Below are 13,226 nucleotides of genomic sequence, written 5' to 3'. Positions count from 1 at the left end.
AATAGTGTTTTTTTTTCCTTTTTATTGAAAAATTGTGTTGAAAATGGTCAACAGGGCTTTTCAGCCTTTGACTTTTGAAATTAAAATGAGCCCATTTCTTACACTGAAATGCATGAATGCATTTTATAAAGCACAGAACAATGAAGTAAACCTATTCCTACACAAAAACTCTAGTAACAATACAAAATATGCAGTAACTAGTCTATTATTTCAACATTCCAGCATTAGGCAAACATTACTTCTACAAAGATTTTGGCTTTACATTATAGGACTGATTATGTTTTCTGATCAATATGTGTTGCAATGAATCAAGAGTTATAAACTAAAGGAAATGCCCTTTCATTTCTTATTGTGTAATGGCTCATTCACAGAAGAATATATCTTTTATTTATCATGCAAATTTCCAGATGAAGATAAATGTTCTTTTGAAATATCGGATCCTGTAATTTCATAAGAACTCTGCAGTGCATCTTCTCTGTTGGGTTAAGTGTACATGGAAATGTACAGCCACTGGAAAAGAGAACAGATTATTAATGCACTGCAACATATACACAGCAGTTTGTGTAGCACTTGTTCAAAGCTTTTATCTATGACAAATGTGTCATTTTATCCAAGACAAAATTTTCTTTCCTCCGTCTTCTAGTCTTGTTGGTCAAACTAAAAGCACATCTGAAGAATATGTTTTATTACCTCTGATTCTTGAAGACTCATGGATTTTCCATCAGACAACTGTTTGAAGATATCTGTGGAGCAACACATGAATTGTAACCCAAATTGTATCACAAAGAAAAATAAACTGTGAAGACATGGAGGCTATCTGTTTGGGTCTGGGACACTTACTGCACACGCAGTTCATGCGAAGGCTCAGACTGATGAAGCTCTCCAGTGTCATGTGTCCTGAAGAGGCACCGTAGCGCAGAGCCATCAAATTCAGCATGTCATCTTTAATATTCATTCCTGACCAACACACACAGAGCGAATGTTTAGGAGGAGTTTGGGAGGTATGCATATTTTGCACAAGTCATTTTCTGTGCTGAAAATGTATTTTCTTTGTATGTGTGCACAGGCTTTCGAAATTTTCTATATGTCTTAAATGTTGTTTGGCAATGAAAAAACATTTCAAAAGCTGGAAGCACATTTTGAAGCATTTTGTTTTCTGCTGTTATATCATTCATTTTTATCATCAAATTTGTGATGAAGCGGAACAAATTAATCCTAAACTGGTCTACCTAAAGCCATGATCGCATTCCTCAGCTCGCTCAGGGACAGTGTTCCTGTTCGTGAAACATCAGTGCGGAAAAAAATGTCCTGGTAAAAGAAGAAAACACAAATTGTAATCAGAAAAATCTTCCAGATCTACATCTGAATGCAGTAATGACTGTCACTAATAATTATTTTCCTTCTTGGATCCATTTACCTTGTATGTGACAATATTATTCCACAGACGGACAAATTCCTCACCATTCAGCTTGCCGGTGATTGATGTCTTTTTGACTCATCATTAAGGTATCCAGCTGTTTCATGTCTAAGTCTGACCTTCAAATCTTGGCAAGGCAGGTTTGGCACTGTTTTCATTTACACTACTTACATGTTTTGTGTAACTATAGTTAGGTGAGAGATTTTCTTTTCTCAAGTTAGCTTCATTCGAGATGAAAAAAAAGTACAGTATACTACTATTAGCAGTGTGTCAGCAATCCATAATGAATGTCACATGCATCACAACAGGATACATCCATCAGAGCGACCATGCTGCGACAGGCATCGATGGTGAAGCCTCCAGATTTCAGGTCTCCTAAATAAAAATAGCAAAAATTATCATGAGACTGACTTTGGCGATACAGCAGTGTCACACAGCATTTAAAAAAAGATTATTACAATCTATTTTAATGTATTTAATTATGCTGTTTGTCAAACCTTTCAGGATCTTTTCATTTAGAAGTTTCTGGAGCTGCTCAGCATCCACTTCGTTATACTGAAAATGAAATGAAAACAGGATAAGAAGACTGTGGTCAACAAAAGAATTGTCCCCCCACCCAGTCAGGAAAGACATCTACTGTATTTGGCTAATTTGTAGGTTGCTATAATTACTCATCTTTTATGTTAAGAAACAAAAATGACTGCAGGCTACACACAACAAGCTGAACACCATGCATGTTTAACACAATATGGCCGTAGAAAGCTGGCGTTGCCTGCAGTATTTACACATCAAGTATGGAGGATTAGCATTCATTTGGACTCATTTTTCTGGCCACCTGGCAAATGTTCGTCCAATTTTTATTCTCCTGTCAGCTGTTTTGGTGTGCACTAACTCCTGAGGGAATTATTTGTTTAGCAGCTAAATGCTCCACTAGCTGTTGCTAATTTTGTCTGTCTGCTGTTTGGTGCTGGGCAGGCAGGTAGAATACAGTGGGTTCATCAATGTTATTTTTTTTTAATGTCATGCATCTATACGTTGATTAAGTCTCAGGGACTTTTCTGGAATAGCAATGTATTGGCGCTAGCAAGTTGCTACTGTGGCAAGCTTGTCCGGTGCCCTCAAACTGTGAGCTAATGGCCCCCCAGGTGTTTTTCCTCTAAAACACAATGTCAACAGACAATAAAGGGGAGAAAGAATGAGCTTTGACCGTAAGCTACATCTAGCTTAGTGTTCACTAACTTTTTCTGATCCAGTGAGTTTTAAGATACTTAATGGACACTTAGATTATGAGGGAATGTGCTTTTTTTCAAGTTGAGATGCATGAATAATGAACTGAGAACCAAGATAATAAAGAAGCTCTGTCATTTGGAAAAACTAATAATTAAGAGGTGGATGTTTTTGTGCAAAAGAAGGTTACCCCCCCTCCCCCTTAATTGCACGTAAGAAACCTTTTGGATGAGAGGTGTCTTCACAGACGTGTGAATTGGTGGTTTCAGGTTTCAAGTTGTAATTAAACTCAAACTCAGTAGCTACAATGATGGTATTTAGTGAGACATATGTTACGTTGAGACACAAGTTACCTTGTCAGAGTGCTGGTGGAAAAACGATTGCTTATGTTGGTCCTCCTTTGCATTTGTGACGTTTGTGGGCTGGGAGTTAAAAGTCAAAGAGAAAGTATAAAATAAATTGAACCACTTTATCACACATTTATACTGGCTATAAAATATAGTTAATAACATTTCACAGTGGAACACTTGCAAAATTGTGATATCGTTAAATCTTATGTACCTTGTCAACTGTGTCATGGTCATAGAAACCAGAATTCTCACTGTGAGAAGAAACCAGAGACATTTCTTATGGGGTTAGTGTTTTTAACATTTTCTTAATATAATAAACTGTAATGTATGCTTTGCAGATTATTTGGAGATAGTTGATGCCCTGATGCAAAAAGTAAGACAAGCAGTGGGTTGAGAGATTGTGCTTACTAGCCATGGGTCTCTGTTTTGGAGAAGATGGTCAGGATGAAGGAGGCTGTCTCATTGGGGTTGAAGGTGGACGGCACGATCAGGTATTCTCCAGGCTTCAGACTGATGAACTCCGTCACCTCACGTGCATTAAGGTGGGTTTTAGTTCGGGCAACATGTGCAGTATAGTTGAAGAAAGAGGCTGGGAACTTCCCTTTTTGTGTCTTGTACTACATAAATAATAATAAATAGATATTTTAATTCTCTGCAGGTTATATAAATACACAATGTAGAAGAATGTTTGTTGTGAACAAGGATTGAGATAAAATGGTTTCTTACTTGTCCAGTCACCTTTGAGGAAATCAGGGGAAATTTGTTCATGTTGGGGACAAAAAGAAATTAAAATCAGTGTCAGTTAAAATAATGTATTATTATTTCATGCATACAGTCACTCAAAATGAAGAACAGACTGACAAAGACCTTAAACCTGCCTTGCTAGCCAACTATTGTCTATCTCTATGCAGGTTGTAAGGACCTTGACTTTGGCCGTCCTTTTACTGTGTTTACTTTTGATTTACAGCAACCATCCTTTGACTTAGAATATGGCCCATTAAAAAACCTGAGATGTTTGTGAATCTGTCACAGGTTGAATGTCTGCTCTTCAAAACTGATGACAATTTCCAATTTAGTGTTTTCAATTAAGTTTTATTTTTAGTTTTATTTATTCTTATTGACTGAATATATATAGCAGTGTATGTACACTGGAGGCTTCAAGTTTCCACATCTCATATTTATAAGTTGAATATTAGACCAGGCCTCCAAACTAGTCGTGACATCACAAATCATGCTTGTAGGCTCACCCTTTAAATCAGACTTTTTGAATGTGAAAACAGCCTTCCAGTGTCAGCTTCTTTCCATATCTGCTGTACGCATGGCACATCCACAATAGTCCACACAATGTGACAGAAACAATAAAGGCCAATATTTACCTCATATATAGAAAATCCAATGTGGTGATTTTGGACCAGGTGTCTGTTTCTCTTGTCAGGCTTTTGCATGAGAGACACCAGCACATTTTTTTCACCATCTTTCCATAAATTTCCACCATGAATCTGGACCCGATACTGTGGATTAGTCCAGAAACTGCCTGGAAGGCAAAGACAATTTATTTGCATTGTATAATTTTACAAAGAGTGGGGTGAGTGATTTGACTGATTTATTGAGATAAAAATAAATGTTCTTATGTATTAATGATGAACTGAAAAATTAATTTTAAAGCAATGCTAGCTCATCATCTAACTAATCAATACACTTCATCACAAAGTTGGAACTGTTATCAAAATAAGTCAGTTTATCTATCACTTAATCTATTGATAAAAGTTGGCATTATATGTATGGCATTGGTATTGTTTACTTTTTATTGCAGCTTTTTAGGTTAATGGTTCTGTAATCACGGGTCAATGTAAGATAAGGTACTGTGTAAAACAATGTTACAGTAAGGTTTTGCAGTATCTCATCTTATGTCATCTTAAGTCGCTTCCATGGCAGTCTTGCAAACATCGACCACTAACAAGGGAGCACTAGTTCATCTGCACAATGCTGCACACGCTAGTTGTGTTATTATAGTTAATAGCCGAGGCTTGTTTTCATACAATCAAATGTCTGTATGAAAATAAATAAATCAGATATAAACAAGATCAATGCAGTTTTCCATACTTGAACACATTCTTTTTAATACTATCGTTTATTCTGTCCCTTAGTTATTTATTTTTGTGGCTCGCAGTGAGTTGAGAATATGAAAGATGATCTGTTTGTTCCTCCACTCTTGTTAAGTTCAGCTTTTCCTTAGCAGAACGCTCCCCTGCTGCTTTTGAGGAGAAGGTTTTGCATTTTGCCCTGAAGTTTTGATAAATCACTTCCTGTGTAAAATGGAAAATCAGTGCCATCTCAGTTACAGTGGATACTCTTCTCTGCTCGCACCCAAATTTAACCCAAATTGCCAAATTGTGTTTTATGCTGATATAGTCACAGTGTTATCGAATACATGTATTTTAAGGCATTTGCTTGTATGGTAAAACAAAAAATAAGAGGTTTTATTTGATTTGATCCTGGAGTTACCTTTGTTATTTATGCATCCTCCAGCAGTGGTACCTGCAACCCATCTGCCCTCATACATTGAGGTCCTCCAGTGGCTGGAGGAGCTTCCATCAAGGAAGCTGGGAGACGGGCAGCAGATGTCAAGATCAGTGTAGAATTTACAAAAGTCTTCCAGGGGCATCCTGTTGAAATCAGAGATTAATTTAGATTACACACAAGATATGATGCTGAAAAACTGAAAGCCCTACGCGAGAAGTACTGTAATAGATCTCTAGAAGAAAAAAAGATATGTTTTCTGTTTCTATCAGTTTGGGCAAGAGGTACAGACAAAATCTGCACACACCTGCACCATTATTTAGAAGCTTCAGAATAAAAAGGAACTGTTGCATGACTAGTCAGTCACGTCAGACTCATCATGATTCAATCTAAAAGAATATCATAGTAAGAAGAATTGAATAATTCAAACAAATGTATTTATTAATAGGGTTAAATGCAAAACTGTCTCTATGTACTGCTTGGGGAAAGGTGGACTTAATTAATAAATTGCAGTAACAAAAACAAAGAAACAAACAAAAAAAGCCTATAAACGTTTATTACGTTTGACAAATTTTGACTTCAGCATACTTACCAAAACTCTCCATCATCAGCAACTGAAAGGCATTCTTTACGTTCTTGAGCACTCACAGTTTGCCACAGAGGTGACCTTGAGGACAGTTTGACATTTAAGTAAGAGAAGAAACAATGTCTTACAGTCAAATGAAGTTACAACACATGCTGAGGCTTAGAAACAAGGCCTCTCAATTTCTACTCAACATGTATGCAAATACAGTGCAAGTAGTATTTCCTGTGGATGAAAAACAATAGTGTAAAATGCCTCCAAGACAAGATATTGGAGTGGATTATTTCACTTTAACTGGCAAAACCAGTTTAGAATAACAGACTTGCCAAATGACCTTAACCTTAGTCATTACCTACAGAAAAGTACAGAACACCCCTGGCTGTTGACAACCTTTTGACTTATAACTATTGTATCAATGAAGAGTGGTGAAATGCATCCTTAAGCAAGGATGACAATAAATTTATCTTCACTTCATTATTTGTCAGTGGAAAATAATCTCAGTATCTCTGCAACAGCTAACCATCGCTTTGTGAAATAGTCATTGAGTGGGAGTTGTTCTTACCGATCACTCCAGTCTCCCATCCACTCTCCTTTGCCCCAGGGGTTCCACAAACGCACCAGTTTTACAGGTTTCCCTCGGCTCATCATCTGACCCCCAATCATCACAAGAGAAAACACCATTGTTGCTAGGTTTTATATAATACATAAAGCTGTACCTATTGTTTGTATAGGTATAATATAACCTTCATGACCCTTATCAGAGTAGTGTTATAAGTGCAATGTTCCAAATGTAATTCTTCACCTGTTTGACACCTGTGACAGTGTAGGCATGGCCTTGGACCAATCCATTAGGTGATGTCTCCTACAAGCCAAAGACATTTATCATTGCTAAAAATTTACATGATGAAAAAATGACAAAATTAAAGAAACTATGCAGTTTATGTGTTTTTGACACAAATGATGTGAAACCTCATCAAAGAAGCTTCATTTACATGTGTCTGTGACAATGAAAAGGTTAGCTAATGGCTAAATTTAACAACTTAAAGCAGTATTTCAATTTTGGAAGATATGTTTATTTGTTTTTTTTTCATGTTAGATGTGAAGATTGATACATTCTCATATCTGTAGTCTACAGCAAATGTGAAGCTACTGCTAGCAGCCGCTTAGCTTAACTTAACTAGCATAAAGACTGGAAAGAGGGGGAAACAGCTAGCCTGGCTCTGCTCAAAGTTAACTAAATCCACCCACCAGCACCTCTAAACTCACTAATTAAAGGATAGGTTTAAATTTTTTCAAGTCTGTTTTATAACAGTACTCACACACCCATATGTACACTGAAACAGTGTTTGGTCACAGTAAATTTCCCTACTCTCCATTCCGTGAAGAGATCCCTTGCAAATGTGATTCCAACATTAAGTGATGGGGGACAAAATCCACAGTCCCCATTCTGTGTAAAAATTAAGTGTTAAGTTCAGTTGAAGTTAATATGAGGCTTCAGCAGTCTGAGTCAGCCAATTCAAGTGGGTATCTTCCAAAGTCTTTTTAGTACAAAACTCGCTTTGTGTTATAATCTTTCCACTACATCTCAGCAATGCTGTCCAAGGAAACACAAAAAAGAAATTTGAAGCATGTGAACCCATCATCATTTATCCACATTTCACTTGTTCTGTAATTCTAAAAGATTCGATACTTTTTTTTAAGTTGAGGTTTAGTTCAGCATCTCTGTGAATAGCCTATCTGCATGTCACATACAGTAAAAACATGTACTTACCCCCTGAGGTGTACCACAGCCCTGCAATGCACAGTTGCCACTTCTGCACATCAGCTCCCACAGGTTTTGAGGGGGCTCTGACAGCTTGATACACATGTGAACACCACCAGTGAAGTCCATCATAGCCTCTTCAGGAGTTCCAGCATTCATGTCTGTGTAGGAACCACACACCCTGACACAATTGGGTGTGATTTTTATAGACGTTCCAAGAAAAAGGCAAAACTCATGCTAAGAAGACATATTTATGTATGAGAAACAATGTTTTTTTGTTTTCTTACTTGGCATAGGCTTTCTCCAGTAAAGCAGGCCAGAATTCATTTTGGTCTTTGGAGTGAACAAAGATAAGTCTTCCATCGAGTGTTGGTAGCTTGTCATCAATAACAACATCCACCCACTTTCCAAATCTCCAAAACTGAATGATTAAACGAAGAAAAGAAGAGCATATTAAAGTGTTCTGTTAAATTTAGATCAATTTCTATCAAATCATTATTGACATGTTCTGCATCAATATATCAATATATGGTCAATATATGGGTAGAAATATTTTCCCATTGTCATTCATATTAAGTGATTAATCTCAGCAGATAATTTTGCCAAAAATGCCATGCAGTGCATAAGAATTTGCTTTAATTTGAGACTGTACATCCACATAATATAAACAGTATGGCTAGTCCTTTGCACATAGATACATTTAAATTGAAGCACCCTGTGGTGTTTTCTGGTAAACACAGTTATGTTAACATTCAGTGGTTTAATGCTGTTGCTTTGGGTACTATGGAAAAAGGCTAGTATAGACATCGTTTCAGTGTACTATTTGCTGGAGCAGAACCAAACAATGGAAAGTGTGTCACAATGAAAAAAAATATGAAGTGCTTTGAACATAAAACATTTTGGATTGTAAACCATCATTTTAGGGTTTTCATAAATGCTAATTATGGCATTGCATTCCATCACATTATTGGCATAGTATATTTAAAGTAAACCTGATTTCAAACAGTGTTCCATGTGCCATGTGTATTTACCCTGAAGTGGAACAGCCCGCAGTAGTCCTCATTAAACGTTTGCTCAAGAGGAACAACATTCTTGAGGATGTCATTCTGGAATGTCAGAGCTCCGATTGACGCAAGAAACCAGCAGTTTCCTGAGGTAAAACATGTTTATTGGTCGTCAGGAAGACAAGTAGGGACAACAGTAAAATATTATGGATGAGGAATTTCCCCTACCAAGTTTTCCTTGACCAAAGTCAAACCTCGAGACCCCATCAAGCACGAGGTTTGGATTAGGAGCAATTATCTGAAACAAAGGGAATAAAAGTAAAAGGTTTAAACAATAGGTTCACATTTTATTTACATGCCCATATGAACATTGAAATAATTATTGGCATGGAATGGGCATCCACCTATTGTATCTAAATAGACATGAAAAAATCTGAACATATCCTTTAATATTATAAATCACATATACCAAAACAATAAGGGACTGTACTAAAGTTATAAGGGAAGAATGGAGGTCAGAAAAGCAGGATCTAAGTAGAACACACATTGATCTTTATAGTAAGCAATGATTAAACATTATCAAAATTATTATCCCACAACGGTTCCACATTCACTTTATTACTTTATTACTTCCTTTCTTCTTTAATTAGCTGAACTTTGATCAAAACAGTCAGAGCTTTGTCTAATATATTGTGTAAAAACATTTTCAGTTGCACTTTAAAGCAATGCTTACTGGTGCTGTAAAAATGCGTGTCAAATACTTCTCTCCATCTCTTCCTTACACCAGGGAGCACTGGACTGTTACTAACTTTAACTTTAAATCAGGTTACATCATCTTAAATTCTTTATGCTTTGCCTGATTTAGTATTAATTGAGAAGGGATCCTGTTTTTATTAAAATGTTATTACTTTTAGGTATTAAGATATATCTAAGTGAAGGGGAGGGTCCAAATGAAGTTTAATACTGCTGGGGAGGGTCTTGCTTTTTAAAAAAGGTCAAACATAAAGTTGAGCCCCATTCCTCACTGCAATAATTTTATATAGTCCCTAATCATACACTATTATGATAGCATGTTGAGTATTGTCAGGTTTCTTTTTGACTGCTGTTGTTGAATACAAAATGAGAAACTGTTTCAGTGTTTCTGGACATTAATTTAGTCAGGAAACTGTAAGTAGGTCACATTTGTAGCCTCAACCAACAGCTAGTATGTCAGTCATTCAAAACACTTAAAAAAACTTCATGGCCCATGTGCTGTTACACACATAGCCAGACATCTGCCCTGCATGTATTTGGAGTGTGGGAGGAAACTGACTCAAACACAGAACATGCAAACTTCACTCAAATATGCCTGTTGACCAGGTTGGGCTAGAACCCAGACACTTGTTGCTGTGATGTCAAAGTGCTAACCACTGAATCACTGCAAGATGCTATAGGTTGTTGTAGTCTGGTGACAGAGTACAACAAATTACATGCTTGATTCATCATCCAACATTTAGTGTGATATGGGATGTCTTCTAGAATTTATTCCTTTAAAAACACTCACCGCTGGTCTCAGCCACTCTACCCGGGCCAAGTCAGAAGGTTTCAGTATTCCGTGGCCGATGGACTTTGTATCAGGGGGGAACGTCTCGTCTATGTACCTTACTCTTTGGATGAGACAGTACTGTTTCAGCTGCTTGAAGTCTTGGTTTAAGAACTTCTCTGGGTTATCAATGCTCCCATAACCCTCCCGTTTGTTACGAGCCTCCAGGATGTTTAGACACACACCAGGAGGAGGCATTGCTGCAATTCTTGGACTCTGTTCAGGGAAAGGACATCCAGAACCATTTTGTTTCTAAATCACTAGCAGCCAGAACATCTTCAGTACACCTGTGGTTGTCTACTAGAAGGATGAGCACCTTTCTTCCAAAAGATATTCCCTCATTTGCTTCCCATGTTGATCTCCCATAATTTCAGTTAGGTTGAGATCAATTTATTTATCAAACTTAAGAATTACACTTAATAATGGGCTTAAGCCTAATTGGACATTAGGTATAAGACATGGAAAGAAATTCTACTGCTGCAGACAAAGTACCACCTTGACAATTGCAGAAAATTAAGACATGTGTCAAATGATCGTAAATAAAATCAATACCATTTTTTTTTCTTGTCTATTTTTCTTCTCTTAGCACCCCTAATACATTATTTTAAAAAAGGAAATTGATCTAAAATCCTTTCTGGCCTTCAAATCAAATGCAAATAACAGGCTGAAACTACCCTGTTTTGAATTAAACACACTGTGTCACTCAAAATTAATTCTATTTTGTACAATCACTGCAGAGTAAAATGATCTGTCTCTACTGCAGCCATCTAGGATCTTTTCTTAACCAACTTCTTAACTCTCATGTTTCACTTACTCCACTTCATTTTTGTCATTTCAATAAGTCAAAAATGTCATTTTTAGCAGTTTGTTAAATAGGTCGTAGCACATGAGTCACATTATATTCACAATCATCACACGATTCAGTTACCCTTTGATGAAAGCACCTGTACTTGTTTTGTTTCTCCACTTTTGTTATGTATTCTCCTTTAATTTGTCACCTGTCTGTAGTAAAACTTATGTCGAATGTTTATGATACATGCTAAAACTACTGCAGTGCAGTAGAAAACAAATACTTTTCCTGTAATATAACAACATATTATTAGTATTAGTAAAAGGAATAGTAATATTAGTTGATCAAAAATACCAAATAAATTCTAAAGACTACCTTTTCAGTAAAGATCACATACATACTTCAGTCTCTCAAAATGTAAACTAAAATATATTTACATAGACTACTTTACATATACAAACAGCATTGCACTGGATATAGGCCAACACGCAGCAAATTGATGAAGTGAGAAATCTGAAGAAGTTGCTCTAAATGTTAATGGCTATTGAAAATCTTACCTTACTAGCTTGAGAGACAATGTGTGTAGTCAGGAGGGCTGGTGGATCAGCAGGTTAGAACGGAGAGGCTTCCAAAGTAATGTAAACTCTGTAAACACCTGAGGCTACCAGGAATGGTAAGGTGTACTTGTGTGTCTTACCTAGATATGCAATTTATCTTTGAGTCAGCCTATGGTTACGTGCAGCGTAATCTTAAACCACTGAAGGTACTGTATGACAAATAGAGAGCATGTGAGGTGATTGACTTTCAATAGAAGGACCCTATGACCTTTTGTAGTCTATAATTTCATATTTATGGCCTGAAACAAGCTTGACCCGGCCTTTTTATTTGTTAACTATGTATTTATTATAAGCACATTTCTTATCAGCGTGCTACAGTGGTTGTCAATGATTAATCAGGACATAAAATGATTATACTTGCGGTGCTGGCTGCTTGCAGTGCACTGCCATCTGGCATTGCCAATCATTAACCAAAATTAACACCAGCCAATAAGATAAAGCCAGCAGCTGTCCCCATTTGACTTACAATGGTTGAACTTATTAACCCATAGTAAATAATCTTCCAAAATATCTATCTCTGATCCTGAGTGTGTCAGGCATAATAAATGAAAACTGAAAGCAGTAAGAGGTATACCACATACTCATAAACTGAGTGTAAAACTTAATATCAGTCACCCCATAGAAATAATTCACCATTAAGTTTGAAAAGCTGCTCCGCTCTATGAGTAGAAAAGAAAATCTCCTTTCAACAGTTAATGTCCAAATAATTATTCATTTAAAACCAACCAAAAATTTACCATATAATGTGAATCAGGCTGTATTTTGAAAAACAAACAAACAAACAAAAAACAAAACAACAAAACATATTCAAGATGACCTTAAGATGAACCTTTGTGGGAAAAACAAGTCACTGTAGCAGACTTTGTGATGACATCTCTTTCACGTCCTGATTTATTGTAATCAAACATGCACTATCAAAGTGCACTCTTTTCTGCATCTTGTCTTTCTATTAAATAGCTTGATGTTTGTTTTAAATTTGTGTGCTTGACATATTGAAATTAATTATACCATTAAACATTCCTTTCCTTACATGTATTTACTCCTTAAATTCACTGCTTTATGTTATGTCCTCTGTTTGTTCTCACACCGTATCACAGAAGACGGAAGTCCTAAAACTTAATACTTGTTCATTGTGTTCAACATGAAACACACACAGCTCAGTATATTTGGCAAACAAGAGACAAAACTAGAATGTGTTGTTTTATGGCGTGGTTAAGCCACTGGGTCAACCGTTGGATTACTGCTTCATTATTACTGTCAGAAGATATTAATCATTAAAGGTAATTAGCAGATTACATCATGTCTCAAGAAATGGGGCATGGCACAGCTTCCATGGAGCTCATAAAAATTTAATGATAAACACAGATGCCTGAT

The 13,226-nt window shown here is 36.5% G+C and overlaps 1 protein-coding gene across 1 annotated transcript; it reads right to left on the bottom strand.

Moving 5' to 3' along the window:
* Positions 1-2: 2 nt before the first annotated feature.
* Positions 3-12,085, bottom strand: LOC137199878 (calpain-8-like). The gene is made up of 22 exons (XM_067614472.1): positions 11,793-12,085; positions 10,407-10,661; positions 9,092-9,161; positions 8,891-9,009; positions 8,147-8,280; positions 7,869-8,040; positions 6,900-6,959; positions 6,660-6,745; positions 6,107-6,181; positions 5,500-5,660; positions 4,371-4,528; positions 3,721-3,732; positions 3,403-3,611; positions 3,206-3,245; positions 2,998-3,066; positions 1,915-1,972; positions 1,731-1,792; positions 1,418-1,486; positions 1,230-1,308; positions 841-957; positions 691-743; positions 3-510 (listed from the first exon to the last, which is right to left on the bottom strand). The coding sequence occupies exons 2-22, from the start codon at positions 10,641-10,643 to the stop codon at positions 484-486; spliced, it is 2,067 nt and encodes a 688-aa protein (XP_067470573.1). The 5' UTR covers positions 10,644-10,661; positions 11,793-12,085; the 3' UTR covers positions 3-483.
* Between the last annotated feature and the right edge of the window lie 1,141 nt (positions 12,086-13,226).

Source organism: Thunnus thynnus, chromosome 16, assembly GCF_963924715.1.
Source record: "Thunnus thynnus chromosome 16, fThuThy2.1, whole genome shotgun sequence".
NCBI lineage: Eukaryota > Metazoa > Chordata > Actinopteri > Scombriformes > Scombridae > Thunnus > Thunnus thynnus.
The sequence above is the reverse complement of the archived record's forward strand: the minus strand, read 5'-3'. Positions and strand labels throughout refer to the sequence as shown.

Excerpts from the sequence above, each read along its gene's own strand:
- LOC137199878 (XM_067614472.1), bottom strand. The coding sequence starts at position 10,643 with ATGCCTCCTCCTGGTGTGTGTCTAAACATCCTGGAGGCTCGTAACAAA. Across the intron at positions 9,162-10,406 it reads TAGAGTGGCTGAGACCAGCG|ATAATTGCTCCTAATCCAAA; the intron begins GTGAGTGTTTTT and ends CCTTTGTTTCAG. Across the intron at positions 1,487-1,730 it reads GCATGGTCGCTCTGATGGAT|ACATCAATCACCGGCAAGCT; the intron begins GTATCCTGTTGT and ends TGAGTCAAAAAG.